Here is a 21,256-nt window from a genome sequence, read left to right as displayed (position 1 = left end):
GATCAGCGAGCGTTTTCTCTCTCTCTTTCTGGCAGAACAGCACAAGAAAAAAAGCCCAAAAAACGGCCGCGATCTCTACACGAGGAGCCAATGCTGTGCTATCTCGTGGCTAGGGAGCTATAAAAGCATCACGCACCCTCTCCTAGGGAGAATACTAGTTTTTCCAAGGAGAAGATGCTGCTGCAAATTTCAGCCGCAAAGAAGACGTTGCAGGTGATGCCCATGGGTGCCCCAAGTGTACCAGATGTCGCCAGGACCTAGTGCGCAAGTTCCCTCGAGAAGAAGAGCCTACGGAGCATGTCGTAGACGGGCCTGATTTACGAGAAGGAACCCGAGAACACATCTCTTTTCTGTGTAGTATTGGAAGAGAAGATTTTCTATGTAGGGATCTCTTCCGAGGAATTGCTTTTCGAGACGAGTTGCGTTTCGAGTGTCGAGACTTTGAAGGTGACAATTTTCATGTTATGATCTCTAAGTATTTGTTCGCAGGTGTGCTTCCTCTTAGTGAGGGAGTAAGGGCAGAGGAAGGCATGAGGCTTTGCAGGAGAAAGCGCTCTGAGGAATTAGAGCCAGATCAGCCCAAGGGTTTCGTACCCAAGTTTGGGAAGTAGATCCACGGATCGGAGAGAGGTAGTCTCTCAAGTTGTGATCCGGAAGTTGAAATTCCCAAGGGAAGGACTTCGTGTCCAGAAAAGCAAAGGGGACTCTGAAAACCGAGTCGGAAGAGAGTCGCAGGGATGCTATGCCATGAGTCTGGAAGGTGAGATCCAGAGGCGAGAACCTTGGTTCTCGAGGATTTGAATAAGGAACGGAAGTTCCTTGGAATAGGGTTTTGCCCTAGGAATAGGAAGCTGAGGCTTCCGGAACCATCAAGTCTTATTCTAGAATGAACGTGGTAATACGTTCAGTTCAAGTGCTTGTATAGACTTCTCCTCAGTAATAAAGATACCATTACGGGGAGGACAAGCCCATCTTCTGGTCCCCAGTACTGTGTCGATCTTCTCACTCTCTATCTCTCTCTCTATATCCTCTGGCTTCAGTAATAAGTGATAAATCCTATTTATCCGAATGTATTTTATATTGCTATGCGCTCCCGTTTGTGACAACATGGAATGAAGCCATATCGAGATTGAGGTAAGCAGTCATACAGAAAGCACTTGGGTCGATTAACAAGGATTTTAGCCATCAATTTTATATACATGAGCGTAATTGGCCTCCAATGAGAGAACTTTTCACATGGCGCATGCTTGGGTATCAACTTGAGTGGGCCTTGTTTCCAAGAGGGGGTAGTTCCTGCTACTCCGAAGCTGTATTCATCATTATCAACAATGGAAACTTTAGGTCATCCCAAAATGACAAGAAAAATTCCATAGTAAGACGATTCCAACCGGGAGCTTTCCAACAACCCAAGTCAAGAAAGCTCGCATAAAATTCCGACTCAGTCAAAACAACTTCTAAGTCTTGAACCTGCTGCAGTGAAAGAATGGGAGTACCATGCGATAGAAACAATTGACTCGCTTGGCGAGCTTCTCGTGTAGGAGGTAAAGGGGCCTCAAAGATCTTGCCATAATGAGAGTGCATGGCAGGTGCCAGCTCCGGTAAGGAGGAGGTCCACTCCCCTGATGGAAGTTTAATTCTCTTGATAGCTTGAGCCTGCCTAGAATGATGCAAGTGCTGGAAGAATTCTTTCGAAGCACAACCTTTATCTGTAAAAGCATGTTGGCAAGCGCGAGTCTGCCATTTGGCCAATTTCCTCTCATCATTATGTCGTAACATAGTGCGAGTGGATAGTAACTCATTCATCTAAGTCTCAGTAAGAGAGGAAGTGTTAGCCAAGTGCATCAACCTTTGACAAGTATCTTTTGCCTGCTTAACTTGGTCTCTCAATTGCGACAGATAAAACTTGCCATAATATTGGCCGACACATTGAGCACGCATAATGAATCGAAACCAATCTGTGTCCATATCAACATGCAACTGAGAAATCAAAGGTGGGATGATTTCCGCATCATAGAGTGAAAAAGGTCATGCTTAAGATAAGCACTATTGACATGCAAAAGTCGCTTCTTGGGGAGGGAGTCATCAACAATAAGGAGCCAAAGTGTAGTTTCAAGAAAATGGGAGCATGATCCGAGAGACACACGGTATAATCAATCCTCATATCACATATAAAGTCATCATACTGCTGCATATTGAAAAGATACTAGCAATTCAGTCGAGCGCAATACATGGATCAAGCATTATGTTGGAATGTGAATCTTGGGTCATCCGCATGCAGAAAGGGCCATAGATCCAATCCACGACAAGTCAACATAAAATGATACCATGATTGGTGTTCGACATGAAGCATGTGAGAGTGCCTAGTAGTATTGTCCGCAAAATTTGGAGCATTATTAAAATCCCCACAAAGAAATGCATTGGAATGCCAAGAATATGAGGAGACGACACTTCACAACCGTGCCCTATCAGCAAACGTTGTGTATGCATATAATCCACCAAATTCAAAGACTTTCCCATTCACAATACATTGGATAACCATCCATCTCCCATCCGGGTCATTGAAAACCAAGGTCGGGAAGAGCTCATGTCGAACGAGCATAAGCACTCCAGAAAAGCCAGTTGATCCTACATAAGCTATCCAATAGCCCGCAAAGTAAGAAGTTAGTCCGGCAAAATGATGTTGGTTATGCTCTTGAAGAATAACTATGTCTGCTTTACATGTATGTACATACTGCCAGGAAAGCTGCCACTAATGATTGCATAACCCACACACATTATATGAGATGCAATTTAAAGAACTATGCATCCTGTATAGTATATACAGTGGCCGAGGAAACCAGAAAAGGAAATTTAGCATTGGTGCCCATTGCCACATCCTCATCTGCAGTGGGCACACGAGGAGACGTAGCATAACCTGAACCAGGAGGCCTCAAGAGAGGCGTCTACAATTGTGATTGCTTTCCTTTGCCTTTATTCGCCCTAGTCATGACGGTGACTAGGGCAAATAAACATTCGAGGCGGAAGCTGACGGACCCAGTCGAATCCATATGAAACTATCACTGCCTTTTTCACACTACTCACAAATCCACACTACAAGCTCTAATAAGATCACTATTTGTACTGATTCTCGCACGCCACACACACACACACTCAGCAAGGTGACATACTATGCAGAAAATGTAGAAAACACAAAGGAAGCAATCACACACACACACACACACACCGGCATCCCCATACCCATACACATACACACTTAGATTCTCTCTCTCTCTCTCTCTCTCTCTCTCTCTCTCTCTCTCTCTCTATGGAACCTGCCCTGCCCAAACAGCGTGCCCAACCCTCTCAGCTCACTGCTCCTTAGCTTAGGATTGTCGCTGCCATATTACGCATTCATACTTATTTCACTCACATGTATTTCGAGATGATTTACCAATGCGTCATAGAATCCAAGCAATCGCCTCAGAGAATCGGCAAGCAGCGTGTCACCTGGCAGACCCACATCACTCCCACAGGAGATCTAGTGGCCAATCTACCACCGTGAGACCTCTCCCTATCCCATCTTGGTTCATACTTGCAAACCCTAAAAATACAGCAGAAAATCGGTCCTAATTTGACCACTTTTTAGCAGGGCGTACATGCGGAATTTCCTGTATGTCCACTGAAGAGGAACCCTCTGACATAATGCCCTTCCCTTTGTCAGCCATAGTGTAATCTCGTGTTCGTGTACTTTGTCTTTACCCAAAACAACCGAGGCTCGCTCTTTGAGGAAAGCAATGGAACCTTGAAACCGGCCTGTGGGGCGGTAGGTGTTGGCTTTCACCCGAAATTCGTTACTTTAGACACACACACATATAGCACTTTGCAAAGAGAACTTACGACGGGAATTAACACTTGAATACACACAGCTCGGAAGCTAGAATGCCCCGACCAGACGCCGACAACCTGTAGGCCCCAAAATTGGCTCCCCTTTCGGTATTTCTTTATACTTTGAGAGGGTAAATTTACAAAGTAGAGTCCTGGGAATCCTTTATCTATATCCAACTAGCTACCACTTGTTTTGGCCAAATTTCGACAGCATAACAGCCCCAAAACTTGCGCGAAACCAATGCCCCTGTTGGAACTCTCTTCCATTGGCATAAACCCTCTGATTCTTGCCCAAAAACAGTAAATTCAGCACGCTGTATTTACTGGTTTTTGCCCTGTGTTTAGCCCCAAACAGTCCCCGAACTGTCCTCTGCCAGTGGGGCACGATTCCCAATGGTTTTGGCGTGCGTATGGCTGAAAAACAGTCAATTTACAGTGCATACACAGCACTGAATTTGCACCTGTACGGTGAGGTTATGACCCTCACTGGTGCCTGCTTTGGAGTAGCAGTTAGCTACCCCTGTTCCTGCTCAAAGGATGCTCTTGCCTCAACACAAAAGCATGAAACCACACAGCTGCACATCAGTCAAATGAAGAGCCCTCTTGTGGGGCATCACATAACTGCACGTAGGGGGGGAGAGAGCAGTGTATAGTGTGCAGGTCATCACTCCTAGCACCACACTGTACATAGAGTGGAAAGAAAGCACTCCATAGCTCTTAACATGTGACCGGTTCTCAATGAAGCATCCCCCCGCATAAATCGAGCGCCCCCTCTGCTGCCCTTGACCTGTAATGCATCTGTGAACAAATAGATGCAAAAAGGGGAAGATTTGGCTGCCAAAACTTGCGTATCGCTGAAAACGCAGCAAAACAGCCTTGAAAACACGCATTTGATGCCTTCCAATGCTGAAAATGAGCTCCGTGGACCTAGGCAAAGTCATGGGAAGCTCAAAAATGGAGAGAAATGGCTGAAAATCAGTGTTAACAGCCTCCAAAACTGCTCCTAAAAGTCAGTTACGAGTTGTGTTCTCCCAAACTTGGTAAATTGGCCAAAAAGTGCCACTTGGCACTCATACATGCAATTTCCCCGCATTGGGCTTCCTGCTTAAAAATCTCTCAATTGGTGCATCATTTGACTTTACAGGAGAGTAATAAAACGTTCCCTTGGGCATACCGAAGGTAATGACGCGAACACATTTCACGGCCCAAAATAGCAGTTCCCTAATTTTTAGGAAATGCTTCCATTGGGCTCACACTGGTCTTCTGACCATCTATCCTCATTGGGATTGCATCCAAAAGCGCAATGTGGCCAAACTGTCGAATACTTTCTGTTGGTGATCCCACCTTGACTTTATGCCTTTATTGAGTTCACTTCCTAGCATCCACCAACTTGTTAAGTGCAACGGGGGGCCCTACATGATCGTGAACTGAGCCTAGACATCCTTTTACTTTACGAGTTCCAATGCCAACCGACTTCCCGTCTGCGGGTGAAACTACCGTTCACATTGGCCATACAATGTCCGACCATTTGCAACTTCAAAAAGAGGGTCTCAAAAATTAAACAAAAATCATTGGAAAGAAACCAACAACTAAGGTTAGCAGTTGCCACGTCCTCGTGACAGTATCCATGTGCTTCTGGTATCTAATTGAATCAAATCCTAACGTATAAGTCGAATGATCTCTGTCCATGTGAGAGAAAGGGAGGGTGCATCCAAGGAGTACTAGAATGGAGGCAGTCTATCCATGCTGAAGCCATGTGAGTGAAACCATGATGTCATCTGCCCATACCAACATGATATGTCCCCTTGTAGCTCTAGCTGTAGGTATGACTTAAGTGCTAGCCAAGCATATCTGTCTCTGGGAAGGTCCCATAAATTATGCATGAAGGAAACTTATTTAGTATGGGCCTCAACCAGAGAGGAGGGGCAGCTAGCTCAGCTCAAATAATCTCATGTGGCATTGAGGCCTTAGCCCGAATCATCTCCGAGAGATCATAGAGACTAGAGGCCGCTTTATACATCTCCATCCATCAGTGCACCAGATCTGCCTTGGTGTAGCAGGGCTATAGTGTCACTGGCACGGACAGACTGTTAGTTGCAGTTGGTCAGGTTTCACACTGGACGAACTCTCTTGTCGGGTCGGTGACACGTGGCAGGGATACGGGCGGTGATCCAGTCGACACTGTGGCCAGCGCACCACCACCACAATTCAGAGATAGGCTTAGCTGGATTACATATTGGTGAGCCGTTGGTGGCTCGTTATGGTTGTATATATGCGTAGTTGTTTGGGTTTTATGGATGATCTACTTTTGTGTGGTCAGTCATCTAGAGTCTATCATCAAAGTTGTACACAGCACGTCTGCACCATCCCTGCACAGTTGAGCCTCGACACCCCCATTGTACCTATGAGATCTGGGATGGAGCTGAGTGCGTTGCCATGCCAGAGTCTGTATCGGTTTCTTTGAGTTTGTCTATGTTCGCGTTGTTCATGATCTATTGAGTCATACTGTTCTTGCTCTGTTGTTCTTTGTCTTCTATCTTTGTGTTTTCATTCTGTGGAGGGAGATATCACGCACAATGTGGTGCTAGGAGTGATGACCTGCACACTACACACTGCTCTCTCTCTCCCCTACGTGCAGTTATGTGATGCCCCACAAGAGGGCTCTTCATTTGACTGATGTACAGCTGTGTAGTTTCATGCTTTTGTGCTCACGCAAGAGCCTCCTTGAGCAGGAACAGGGATAGCTAACTGCTACTCCAAAGCAGGCACCGGTGAGGGTCATAACCTCACCGTACAGGTGCATTTTCAGCGCTGTGTATGCGCTGTAAATTGACTGTTTTTCGGCCATACGGACGCTAGAACCATTGGGAATAGTGCCCCACTGGCAGAGGACACTTACGGGACTGTTTGGGGCTGAAAACAGGGCAAAAACCAGTAAATACAGCGTGCTGAATTTACTGTTTTTGGGCAAGAATCAGAGGGTTTATGCCAGTGGAAGAGAGTTCCAGCAGGGGAATTGATTTCGCGCAAGGTTTGGGGCTGTTATGTTGCCAAAATTTGGCCAAAACAAGTGGTATCTAGCTTGATACAGATAAAGGATTCCCAGGACTCTTCTTTGTAATTTATCCTCCTAAAGAATAAAGAAATACCGAAAGGGGCGCCAATTTGGGGGCCTACAGGTTGTCGGTGTCTGCTCGGAGCTTTCTAGCTTCCGAGCCGTGTGTGTGACTAAGTGTTAATTCCCGTCGCAGGTTTCCTTTGCAAAGTGCTCTGTGTGTGTGTCTAAAGTAAAGAATTACGGGTGAAAGCCAACACCTACCGCCCCACAGACCGGTTTCAGATACAGCTGGTACAAGAGTTGGGCACAAAGATGGCTTTCTATAGAGAGCATCTCCTTCAACTAACGAAGGATGGATATGTGATCAGATCGGCCTATTTGGACACTCATTTATCCTATGGGATACGATGTGCTATTGGTCAGATGTGCACATCATCGCATTAGCTAGAGATTGAGACTGGCAGATTTAGGAGAGTACCAATAGAAGCTAGGATATGCCAGTTATGCCATATAAAGCTAGAGATAGAGTTACATCCAATTGTCATTGTCCGTTATACTATGAGATACAAGGCCACTTCCACTGTCTATTCAGAGAGGGCTTTGGATTGATGGCTAGACTTATGAGATATCAGGATCAGAGATGTCTCGGGTTGTTTTTGCTAGAGTTGCGTAGACAGACGGAAGTCTCTTGAGGAGACCAGGTAGTGGGAAACAATCACAGAGGGCGATTTTCAATCTGACGATTTTAGTCTCACACTTTACTTCATTTTATTTTTGTACCCAAACGTTGGATTAGATCCACAAGGATTGTATCAGTTTGGTCTCATAGGTAATTTTGGCCTTTTGAAGACGTTTAATATAACATTTCATTTCATCTCTCTCTCTCTCTCTCTCTCTCTCTCTCTCTCTCTCTCTCTCTCTCTCTCTCTCTCATGGGATACGATGTGCTATTGGCCAGATACGTATATCTTCACACCAGTTTCGGATCGAGACTAGTAGATACAGCGGAGTACCAGCACAGGCTAGGACATGTCCCCTATGTCACATGGAGCCTAAGACAGAGTTGCACTACACATGCCACTGCCCAATTTACTGTGAGATACGAGGCCACTTTCACTGCTTTTTCAGAGAGGGCTTTGGACTGCTCTCCAGAGTCATAGGTTATGAGGACCAGAGATGTCTAGGTACATTTTTTCTTGAACCAACGACCGATGATGGATTTAGCTCTTTTGAGGATTGTACACCCTGCTCATCATCTTGTATCAGCCTTTGTAGCTCACCCACTATATTCCCACATGCACACCCACATTGTGTTGAATTAGCCCCCAGTCACTACTTTCACCCCCCTACTCATATCCTACACAATTTCAGCGAACTGCTTAGTTCACATCTAGCAGTTAGGATTTTAGTTTTTCACTTTACTTCATTTTATTTTTGTACCTAGACATTGTATTAGATCCACCAAGATTGCATCAGTTTGGTCTCTTAAGTCATTTTGGCCTTTTGAAGACGTTTAATATAACATTTCATAAAATATCATTTCATTTCATCTCTCTCTCTCTCTCTCTCTCTCTCTCTCTCTCTCTCTCTCTACACACAGAGAATCTTCTCCAGCTCACAGAGGAGGGATATATGATCAGATCTGCATGTGTGGACACTCATTTATCCCATGGGATCGGTGTGCTATTGGTCAGATGTGCACATCATCACACCAGCTAGAGATTGAGACTAGTAGATTTAGGAGAGTACCAGTAGAGGCCACGATTTGCCAGTGCCAAATGTAATGGAAATGGCCTATTAACTTTGGGAGTAGCAGAAATTGGAGAAGTACTTTTATAAAACTACTTTGTGAGCATAACGGGTGAACTTAATTGATGGTAGCAACATAAACATAGCATTTAGTTAACTTGGCATGAACAATACTTTTGCAAGATCGGCAGAGGCTGTGGGACTCCAGACAGCCGAGGTGCGTCACTTTGTTCCAGTGGTTGGTTGCACACAGAGCCACAGCAATAGGGAGCTGGCTTGTGCATAGTGGTCTCTCGGCCGCATGTACAACCTGTGACCAGTTGGTGGAGAGTCAGCGACACTGTCTTTGGGACTGTCCTTCGGCCCAGCAGGTGTGGCTACGAGTTCTTCGGCTGATACTTGCCCTCTCCGCGGCTCGACAGTACACTTGGGGGGCAGCGGCTTGGTCCACCCTCACGGGCCCGGCACTACAGTTTGAGCTATCTTCCACCAGCAGGATGATAGTGATACAGGGGGGGCGACCTGCACTCTAGCCTGCTACAGACCTTACTCCACAGGAGTGGTGCAGTGAGAGAGAGGAGTGCTGGGAGCTCATCAGCGGCCTAGCTCTTTGGTTCATCTGGCGGGCCCGTTGTTTCCGCATCTTTGAGGCTCGCCCTGTGCCACCAGCAGAGACTGTTCGTGACTTTTGGCTAGAGCTGATCCATACTCTCAGAGGACAGCTTGAGGGACTACAGGGCAGCTCCGACCGCATGCGGGAGCGCCGCGAGGCTTTCCTTCGACTCTGGCGCCCTGGGCCTTTCTACACGATGGTCCAGGGGGTGCTCAGATGGCACTACTGTCCACCTGTGTGGCTCTTCCCTCCTCCCATTTCTTGATTTAGCCCCATTGTATATATGCTGTTTTTTCATTGGGAGAGTCTCCCCATCATGCTTGTTGTAGCCCTCTCTTGCAGAGGTGGATGTAGCCCTATGGGCAGTTTTCATTAACTAATAGAAGGATCTTTTTCTTGGAAAAAAAAAATACTTTTGCAAGATAGAGTTTAGAGAGCATGACAACAGTTGAGGACCGGATTTATGTAGAGCCGGTCCCCCCTCCAATAGGCATTTATATTATAGTTTCTCCCATCAAGAGAGACTTGTAACAAAACAACCTTTGTGTTCCTTGTGACCTAGGTGATGCAATGAAGTTGGAAAGCTTCATGCATCACGAGCATAACATAAACTTTGTAGAAAGCATTAACTATCCCAAGCCTCAGTCCCAAGACCTCAAACACCTTCGAAGGTGGAGAGAGCTAGCAAGGAATGAGGGTAGGGAAGAGGAAGAAGAAACATTTCATAGGAGAAAGAATTAGTTCCTCACTTATCATCACTCTTCTTGCTAGCATACATAATAGCATAGTAATGAAGATGGAGAAGATGGCAAGCTTAAGCATTGAAGCATGGCTCTTGGATGGATTTGCATTCCATAGCCAAGAGTGTTGGTGTAGGCTCTCAACCGCTCTACTTGCTTCGAGAAGGAGATGGAGCTCTTGCACTTTGCACTTCACACAATGAGTGTGTGTGTGTGTGTTGGGGGGGGGGGGGGGGGGGGGGGGGGGGGGGGGTATACCTCCCAAGCATGCCCCTAGCTTCCTTGGTCGACCCCCCTTGTAGCTCATGCTTGAAGCTCATTGGACCCCTCCGGGCCTAGCCAATCACAAGCAGGAGGCATTACAAGCAACAAGGGTAGTCTTGGGACAAGTGTCCCCCTTTCCCCTTTGAGAGAGAGGACTTGATAAATGCGAAAACAATTAATTAAATCTTCTAAAATATCATTGGACCCCTTGGGTGGCCAACCAATAGGCTTTAGGCACACCATGAGGGCAACATGAGGAGGAACTTGACAAGTGTCCCTTTTGCTTTCTTTGTACCAAGCTTACCTTGTGTGAGGGTGTGTGTGTTCTCTCATTCCCCCTCTTGTAGGAATCGCCCCCTCCTTGTAGGGATCATTGTTGACTTTTGCACACTTTATCCCCAAGCACCTTAGTCAGCAAGCATGACAAAGCACCTCAAGCCTGGGTAGTGTTCCCACAAGCACCTCAGGCTCCCTAGTCGGCAAACACGACAAGCACCTCAAGCACCTTAGTCATCAAGCATGACAACCACCTCAAGCACCTAAGTCATCAAGCACGACAAGCACCTCAACCTTTTGGTGGTATGACTTGGAGGGAAAAAGGGAGGCACGAGGAAAACCATTTTGAAAGTCTCAAGGCATATTTTGGAAAACATTTGGATTTGAAACTTACATTCTTGGATTTTGTCCTTCTCCCTCTCACTGCCTTTGATCTGTTGCTACATGTACACATAAGAACTATTGTCGAGTCTCCTGTCCCTTTTGGTTGTCTATGCTCATGACGCCCCACATGCTACATGCGTCCAGCTGCAATATGTTCTGCTCTAACAACGTACAAAACAATGTCGTGGAAGCCGCATAAAGAAATCTCTTTCAAGAATATCCCCTCCATGGATAGTAGGAAGAGAGGTAAAGCGAGAAGGATTCTTCATGAGAAATGAAAATGAAATGAAATGTTATATTAACATCTTCAAAAGGCGAAAATGACCTGTGAGACCAATCTGTTACAAAATGGTGAATCTAATACCATGTCTAGGTACAAAAGAACTAGATACTACTACTAGAATCCATCCTCATCTGCACTCTGGATATCGAGAGAGTATGGCTCGAATCCTCTGCTCTAGTCTCCGTCGATGTTGTGTAACCCCTCTCCTCAATCGCGGTCGTCTAGATCTCCGTAGCTCCAGTGCTCGGTCGATGAGAGTGCCGGTAGTGGTAGAATGAGTGTGGGCCGAGCTCTGCAATGATGATTGCTCCTCTGGCTGTCCCATATCTAGTGAAAAGAAATCTGTAATCCGTCTCTGGGACTGTCTCTCTCTATCTCTCCCCAGTAAAGTGTCTCTATATCTGTGTAACTCAAGTAGATATAGCCCAAGACATCTCTAATCCTCATAACTCGTGACCCTAGAGAAAGGACCAAAACCCTCTCTGAGAGAGAGTGAAGAATAATTCGCAGAGTAGGAGTGTGTGCACCATCTGACGGTGCTCCACCCTCACTTAACACCACACATAAACTACTATCAATCATTAAAATGGTGCTGTAAAAACTCTAGTAATAGCCTCATAATCTATCTATAACTCCAAGATCCTCGATGAAGCTAGCAAGATCAATCCTAAGTCTCCATCCATACGAAAAACAGTAAGCTCTACCAGCATCTAGGGGAGACAAGATCTTCGACTAGCTAATCCAATGTCTCAAACTGAACAACGAAGTAGCCTCTCCTCAACAGGGAAACGATTACAATCCTGACAGATGGACTATTGACTAAGGTAGCCAAGAGATAGTCTAGCCTTTATCCCACTACCTTGCATATCAAGTAACAGTCCTCAAAAGAAATCGCTGCATTGTAAAACGAAGCAAAGAGTATCTGCTGAAAGTCTGACCCCAACGGAAACTCCATCTGAATCTATGAAATGGAATTGTCTCACCTCCAAATATGATAATACTGCACCAAATACAACCCAAGAAAGTCAATGAAAGGTGACCAATGGAATACGCTGTATCAAAAGCACAGCTACTACAGCCTGCAGCAAAAATCTCAATGACCAACACCAAAACTGCACCTAATCAACACCAAAATCCCTGAAGGCAGTGAAAAGCTGAACACTTTCTCACTCTTGCTGTGAAAATGAAAGGGTGGGATACATAGGAAGCAATGGGGGTGTGCATGTGGGCCAGGCAAAACATACTCAACAGAATAGGGAAGCCGACAATGCAATCAGCATCATCAATTCAGGGCTGGTCGACAGGACAAAGATAGGATCAGAATGCGGTACATTCAGGCTACCAGTGCAAAAGAAGGATGAGGAATTAAAACTGAGGTGGAGATTTTACGGATCAGCCCCAGACTAGGGAATCCAGCCCAACAATGTGGATGAACTTTTAAAGATCAGATGGAACCTCTCCAATGAGAAAGATGACAAGACTGCTGCAAAGGCTACCTTTTGGATTGGGATGCTCCAAAAGACCCCAAAGCGTATGAAAGAGGTAGATTAAAAAGTCCAGTTGCCAGGAAGGGTAACAGCACAGCTGCTAGCATATACCCCCGACATCATTTATTAACGCCACTCTAGAGGAGAAGCCAAGGAAACGAGCAAAAGCTGCACATGTGAGGGTGACAGGATTGAAGAGGAAGGACAACATAGATGAGGAGACAAAGAAGCTATGCAAGCTCATGGGCATCCAAACACCCAGGCACACAACCACTTGGAGATTGGGGACCTACTACCAAGATTGTTGGATGGGAGTCTACTGTGTGTTAGGCCCAGGGTAACAAGGACGCTGGTGGAGTGGCAGTGCTATAATTGAGTGGCTGAAAGAGAAAACTTGTGAAGTTAAACAAATTATTTTGGCTAAACAAATCTCAAAAAAGAAAAAAAGAAGAACTGCTATCAATTATTCCTTGCACAAAGATGAACAAAGAGAAAAACATGATGACGTTGAAAGTTTCTTGCTCTCAAATTTTCCTTTCAGAAGAAATGGACAGAAATATACTCAAAATGAATTAGGCTTTCCATCCAAAGCCCAATTTTAAAACTGCTTTTGAGAGAACAGAGGAATACAAACACCATAAAATAGTTATAGGCCTTGCATCCAAAACATAATCTTTAAGATGAGGCACTCTTACATCAATGAGAACAGTAGTCGCTTTGAGCCCGTCTTACGTAACCGACCCTTTGATGCAAACTGATTGTCCAACACCAACTGTAGCAATCCAATTACTCCGTAGAAGACTCCCAAAAAAGGAGGAACCTAGGGTATAACACAACACAATCTGCTTAGATTAAAAAAAAGGAGCAATATCTCCATACAAGACCCTGAAACGGGGAGGAATCTAAAGTATGACTCAGAACAGTTTCTTAAACCAACACCACCACTAAAAAGTTAAAATAAATAAAAATGTGCCATTACAGAAACAATAGCAAGATCTTGTATTAGAAAAACAAAAGCAGCTACTTCAAACGAGCAATATTTGAAAGAGGATTAACTCACGGCTCTAATACAAGTGGTAAAACATACCTTTAAAAAAGGCGTCTCTTGCAACAGTCAACCCATAATCTGAGGACATGACCCTCCCCCCTTCCATCCAAACAAGCTGCCAAGAGAAGGCTTACCACATGCAATCAACCTGGAAAAAAGGCACAAAGTCGAGATCTGGCTGTGTGATTTTCATTTGATAGGAGCCGTACAGTAATTACTGCTTGTGACAGATGGTATCTGGGAGGTCAAAGCCCATGCTTTTTAACAATCGTCTACTTTTGAGAATTGAGGTAGTACCTACCATTGGAGAATCCCTTGCCATAGGAGATTTCATGAAAGAGGTGTGTGCAACCTTGAATATACATACACAAAACTCAAGAGGCAAAGCAGCACCCAGCTTTAAATGTCTTCTTTTACAAATGAAAGTGAAAATGGAATGTATGGGGGTTTTCGTTCCCAGCAACTAAAACGGAGAGACATCTCCAATGCTAGTATAGATTGTTGTCTCACATGACTCCAAGATCGAGGTAAAATCTTCAGCATATTACATGATGTGCACCTAGGTACTGTCACAAACTGCTGAAGTGTCAAGCCATTGAAGAACGGAGCCAACCTTCAGATCCCGGCCAAGGGGCCAAAGCCCTAAGAAGTAGCAGCAGCAGAAGAAGAAGAAGAAGTTTTACAGACTTACAAAGTCTTGACGAGTGGCCGTTCGATTTGGGCCCAAGTGACATAAAGGCATTAAAAATAAAGAAAATACACTCGGAAGACTTTGCACAACAAAATATGATGATGTGGCACCTGTACGGACGTTCCGCAATTCGCGGTGGATTTTTAGGAAAATCCCGAAATTTCAGTGAAGTGTTTTTTTGGGGTCAGCTTTTCATATTTGATGCTTTCAGGCTTTGGGCCTTTAAATATGAGTTCTTGGGGGCCCTCTCTGGCACTCTTCAGTGTGCAGATTGCAGAGGAGGTGATTGTACTTTGCGAATTAGCAATAATAAAGAAATATCGAAAGGGGCGCCAGAGTTTGGGGCCAGTGCTCTCTTGGGGTGGAACTTTGCCACTCCTCGTCTCATGTCGTGCTCTCCCTCCTCTAGTTCGGTTGTTATTGAAGTGCTAAAAGTCTGTTCAGTCTGTACTTTTCGAGCTCGACTGATGTCGAGATTTCTTTTTAAGTTTGCGTTCTGTTTGAGAATTTGTTTGGTGATCCTGCTTGGAATTTGTTTGAAATAGATGGTATCTGTTTTGAACCTGTCTTGGCGTCGATTTGAAATGTTTGACTCTGGTTTTAATACTGGTTTCAATGATTGGTGATTTTACTCCCGGGTAGAGTAGTGAGAAATGTTGTTTTGGTATTCTTTGAACCTCGGAACGACGCAGACCGGATGTCTGGGGAGCGTTTCGTTGTATGCTTGAAAAATATTGTTGTTGTTACTCCTCGCCCAGAGCTGGATGGTTATGTGGGAGGAGTATTAAGAAGTCTGAGCAATGGTTACTCTCAACACCTCCAAACGACGCAGGCTGCAGTTTGGGGGGCGTTTGTTTGTAAACGGTCTCTATACCCCATGGCCCGGACCTTTTTAGGTTATTTGCGGAGGAGTGATGAGGGAGTCGTTGAACAGCTCATGGCTCAGACCTGGATGGTTATTTGCGGGGGGAGTGTTCATCGACGACTGTATGTTTCTATGTCTTGTAACATGAATACGTGAGCATTTGTGTTGCATTGTGATGTGCCAACCACTGAATATTCCTAATTGGATGAGATTCCCTAGGTATGTAATTTTAGTGCATCAAGACACCCGTGGAAGATAAGTACGATCGGGGTGTGATGGCTAATTTTACGACGTCGGAATATCAAGAGTTCCGATCTGGACGAAAGGAGAAGCCAACTCCTTAACAAAAAAAAGACCAAACTGATTGTCCCTCGGAATGACCCTTGGAAATTTTTTAGCTAACTTGAGTTGTTTTGCAGATATGTTGTAATCGCGGACGATTACTTTCTTTCAAGGAGGAGGGATGTCACAAACTGCTGACGTGTCAAGCCACTGAAGAACGGAGCAAACCTTTAGATCTCGGCCAAGGGACCAAAACCCAAGAAGCGATAGCAACCGAAGAAGAAGAAGAAGAAGTTTTATAGACTTACAAAGTCTTGACGAGTGGCCTATTTGTAAAGAAGAGTTCCCACCAACTTACGGGATCCCGTCCGATGGGACCCAAGTGACATAAAGGCATTAAAAATAAAGCAAAACACAACCAGAAGACTTTGCACAACAAAAAATATGATGACGTGGCACCTGTACACACATTCCGCAATTCGCGATGGATTTTTAGAAAAATCCCAAAATTTTAGTTAAATGTTTTGTTGGGGTCAGCTTTTCATATTTGATGCCTTTAGGCTTTGGGCCTTTAAATATGAGTCTTGGGGGCCCTCTTTGGCACTCTTCAGTGCGCAAATTGTAGAGGAGGTGCTCCTCGGCTGTTGTACTTTGTGAATCATCAATAATAAAGAAATACTGAAAGGGGCGCCAGCGTTTTGGGCCAATGCTCTTGTGGGGTGGAACTTCGCCACTCCCCGTCTCGTGTCATGCTCTCTCTCCCTCTTTCAGTTCGGTTGTTATTGAAGTGCTAAAAGTCTGTTCAGTCTCTTCTTTTCTATTTGCATGTGGTGCCCGTCTTGTGACAGGTACAACATCCACCTCATCTATATATTGCCCGAGTCGGAGTCAGTGGAGAGCCTTGCTTCACCCCCAATGTTCCTAGAAAGTATAATGTTCCTAGCAATACTTTCTGAGAATCCTCTTGGGCAACAAAGTGCACATATAGTCTATGCAACCACATATCATGTTTGATCTCTTGTTATTACATCAAAAGAATTGAAGAAATTTCCAAAGTAATAATATCCCTCTCCCCTTTCTCACTAGCTGAGCATTCTCATAGAGGCTTAATCCCCTCCCTGCACAAGTGAATACTTCTCCTATATCTCTCGATGTGCTCTAATCTCCGCTCTCTCTCTCATGGACGCATGTTAGATGGCATAGTTGTCACCATTCAATTGTCAATCTGTCGGGAATGTGAGTAGGGATCTTGATTGGTTTGTCTGCTACACTGGAGTAGAACTACGACCAGTCGCCCCATCCCTCATCACCTCCAGCCTCATCATGTCCATCCTCGTGTAGTACTTCCTCATAGGTTGTATCCTTGTTTGAACCTTCATCCCTCTCCATGGTCTCTGAAAAGAACTTGTGTGTGTGAATAGGCTAGGTCAGGGAGAAATGAAGAGAATACTCTAAATTAGCCCATAGCAACACCACTTCAGACTCAAGAAGGTGAAAAACAGCAGCAAACAGCCATACACTCCTCTTGGTTGCATAAAATCAGCACCTAGAACTTGCACCAATCAATGTCCGACTACACACCATGGCTCTGATACCATGTCAAAATGGCAAGAGAAAAAGTGGATCGACAGGTCAGGACAAAGCCTGCAACTAGTGTGAAAGACTCTCTCAATCAGAACAGCCACCAAAACTCGAAGATGCTGCAAAAAAACCTCCTCCGAATCAGCCCCGTACTATGGGCAGCCGTTTATGCTAATGCACACCATCTAGGGCCACCCCTTTTGGTGTAGAACCTGCAAGAACACAAGACACTACAAAGAGAGGGTGGACGATGAGAGAGAATATGGATTGCACATAGAGGGAGAGAAAACACAATAAACTCAAATTGTTGGAGAGAGAAAACACTACATGTTGAGTGTGTGTGTATGTTGCTGTATTAACTTAATACTTATACACAAAAGAACATAACGTTCAAAAGACAGCTGGCTTTAGAAAAATGGACAATGGTTAGTACAAAAATAACTCAGTCTTAGATTCATTTTTGTACATTACAGTAAGAATGAAGCATCATTTCAGTGATTTTATGCAAATAGTGGAGCTAAAAGGTCATCTAAGAAGAAAAGAGCCAAAATCTTCAAAGTCGGACGGTAGCTATAAGCCAAAATACTTTTACGTAAAGATAACATTCTCACTTGCATCCATATAAACAAGATAACAGATTTGTTAGCCTTGAAAACATATTACAAGTGTTTACGAACCTATCAATTGTTATCCTTGTCCTACTTAAACTACCATCTAGAAAAGTATTATTTGCAAAAAGAAATTTGAATATATAATGCACTAAATCATCCGAAGGCCGTTACCCCTTTTCATGCAAGTGGCAAATTGTAATCCATTCTTAAGCATTTTTCAAGTTTTGCATAATCCAACTTAATCCATATTCTTCAAGAAGTATCATCAAGATCTATGCAGATTTTCATTACTATGTTTGTTTAAAGTGATTAGGAAAAAACTATTATGTACCTAGAACTACAAATTTTTTCAATTTTCAGGCCATGATTTAGGCCCACCAACTTGCCAAGCCCAAATATTGAAAGCATATAAAGAATTAGTTAGAACCAGGAGTTTTTAGAGATGCAATTTTTGGGTAAAGCATTTGCTAATGACCAGTCTTTAGTTACATAACTAACGGCCAGTCTTTAGTTACATAACAGGTGAGTAATTAAGCTCATATCTTTTTCCCTTCCGATCCATAGTCTTTGAGGGTCAAGAATCCCATCTTAAAACCATCTCGAAACATTATGCTGAAAAATATTATGTTTGTGATTGTGTGCTTAGAAATTCCAAAAGGTAAAAAAATAACTTTTTAGGTCAAAAGCTAGGCCCACCACCTTACCAAGCCCAAATATTGAAAGTATAAAGTGAATTAGTTAGAACCAAGAGTTTAAAGTTTCAAAAATCATATTTCGGGTAAAGCATCGGCTAATTGACCAATATTTAAGTAAGCTCATATCTTTTTCCCGACAAGTCTACAGTCTTAAATGATCGAGAATCCATCTTAAGATCATACCAAACCAATATATCTCAGCCAGTGCCAGAGGAGAAGTATGAACCAAAGACCAGTAAGGATCATGCACTAAAATCTAAACTTTTCCATGAAACAATAGAATGCTAAGAAGCATCTAAGTAGCATCAACAAATCATACAAAATCTAGTCAATCATCCGAGACCCATATGGTGTTCCCAAAAGTATTTCTAAATTCTACAGCCTATCACACGGAAAGATGCCATCCTTCAAAATATTTTATACTTGGCCTCAAAACAGTTATGGCATAACGGTAATTTCAACTAATACTACCAAAATATCATTATTTTCAAACAAAGGTCGAGATTCTCGGATATTTTAAGACACAATCGAAAATTTCAGCAGCTTTTAGCACCAAATATTATCTATGGGGGTGATTTTATGATACATTTATTGTAAACAAAAACGGTTGAGCATTCCTCATCCAAGGTTATGATAGTTACTTGTGAAAAGTGGGTTATATTCCTAAGCTAGGAACCAAAAATCAACCATTTATGACCGCCATGTAGGCTATAATTACCATTCTGAGTGATAAAAACAAAATAGACCACAGTACTCCATAGTAGATTAAACAAGCACAAAACATATTTAAGCACAGTGACCTATTATCATCTACAAAGGAAAAAGCAACTTAAGACGTAACCTGAGAGGGAGGATTCTCAATGATCTCTATATTCAAACTCGATCAATAGCTTGTAAGCACAATGAATAAGAACAACCACATGACCTTCTCTCTCTTTAATAGTATCGCGAGTCTAAGTGAGGGAGAAATGTACCACTTAAATAGTTGCATACGAAGGATGGAATCCAGTTGGGCACCACCAACCCCCTCCTCGGTTATTGCTCCATACCTCGTGAGTCTGAGTGTATATCCACAAAACAGGAGATATTCATGGTAGAAATCCCTAACAAAGTACAATAAGTTATAAAAGTTACCCAACTGCCTTGAAAGCCTCAGAGGAGCAGCGCTAGACCAACATCACTTTAACACAGATAGAGAAGGAGAAGGGAATGTCAAACCCGAGGTTGGTAGTGAATGCATTAGAGAATTATACATAGTAGGACTCCCCATAAAGGTACAGTAAGCCAGCTGCCTTCAAAGTTTATCAGCGGCCTCAGAGGAACAGAGATAGACCAGCATCAGTTCAACACGGCGGGAGAAGGAGAAGGGAATGTCATAGCTCAAGGGCGATAGAGATCTAGGTCTAGAGGAAAAATATCACGCTTGGATACAGAGACAAATGCAAGCATCGGATTCTGAGGGGCTTAGCACAGATGCACCGCACGAGGGAAGAGGAATAATCACCATTAGGGTAAAGGGGCCAGTGGTGGACCAGCTAAGAGGCGTTGGCCATAGCTCCCTCCCTCGTTATCAGATTTGAGACGGAGGAGGTGCAAAAGATGCGCGCTGAAGAGAGGGTTTCATAGCAAAAATCTAAGCCCAATCTGCCTACGATTGCAGAATAATACATAGCGTAGCGCATTTTCCAATGCAAAATGAAGCTTCTCACGTGTTAGAGACAGGCAAGACTCAGTAATAATCAGTTTTTCAGCAAATCAAAGAAGGACACATCACCAAGATTCCAAGCATATTCCAATTTTTTGGCTCTAAATTGGGGGGAGGTGCAGCTTTGTTCTGGTACCCGTCCCCTTATTGGCCCCTTTACCCTAGTACCCCGAATTTAAAGCGGTAGTTGGTAAGAGGAGTTCCCACAAGATGGGCTCATATGAAGTAAAATAATCTATTTAAGGTAAGTTCCCACCAATACGGCACAAAATTAGTATAAGTATTTACCCGAGGGTGGTTCCCATAGTGGCAAGGTTGTAGTTATACCTAGAGCCTAGTAATGAGAAAGGAGCAGGAGGGAATATATTTTGAAAAAAAACAGGAATTTCGTAAAAAATATTCAGTCTAGGTAATTCTTTTTTTTAAATCAGTGATCCAAGTATGTGTGTGTGCGCGTGCGCACGCGTGTGTGTGTGTGTGAGTGTGTGTGTGTGTGTGTGTGTGTGAGAGAGAGAGAGAGAGGGGAAGAAGAAGAAAATTTTAACGTCGTAGGAAACTATCCCAAGAGACCTTAAAAATCTATCTGACGAGGAGAGTTGAACTCAAGACCTATTATTCAAGAGGGAAATGGCATAACCAATCTACCAGACTTAGTGATAGAAAGGTTATACCGTTTTCCTCTTTTTATTAGCGCACACACACACACCCCCTCCCAAAACACACACACACCCGAGAAGAAGAGAATTTTAACGTCGTAGAAAACTATCCACAGAGAGAGAGAGAGAGAGAGAGAGAGAGAGAGAGAGAGAGAGAGAGAGAGATGCTACAAACCACACACACACACACACACATTATCACTTGCTACATAAAGAACTCATCACGCTTGATATTATAAGTACACACACAAGGACATCATCGGGACCCTTCTAATATGCTGACAACTAAGTACTGTCTTTCATTCTTACAGTGCTTTATGGCATGCATAAGTGAAACACACAAAACGCTCTGTAGATTTTATAACGCATTATCCACATTCGTTGAGTTTAAAATAAGAACTGGT

General features: G+C 43.8%; 1 protein-coding gene across 6 annotated transcripts in view; it reads right to left on the bottom strand.

Moving 5' to 3' along the window:
- LOC147460846 (insulin-induced protein) overlaps positions 1–21,256 on the bottom strand; it is a 102,983-nt gene that overhangs the window by 30,767 nt on the left and 50,960 nt on the right. For all 6 annotated transcript variants that reach the window (XR_015187536.1, XR_015187538.1, XR_015187539.1 and 3 more), the window contains exon 3: positions 13,414–13,538. Coding sequence is in view for 1 of the 6 variants with exons in the window: in XM_086508534.1 (XP_086364660.1) it covers positions 13,414–13,538 (125 nt within the window). In the remaining 5 variants the exon portion in view is untranslated. The remainder of the gene's footprint in view (positions 1–13,413; positions 13,539–21,256) is intronic.

The sequence above is a fragment of the Adiantum capillus-veneris genome, chromosome 3, assembly GCF_014529385.1.
Source record: "Adiantum capillus-veneris isolate H3 chromosome 3, ASM1452938v2, whole genome shotgun sequence".
Lineage (NCBI taxonomy): Eukaryota > Viridiplantae > Streptophyta > Polypodiopsida > Polypodiales > Pteridaceae > Adiantum > Adiantum capillus-veneris.
This window is presented reverse-complemented; position numbering and strand designations above follow the sequence as displayed.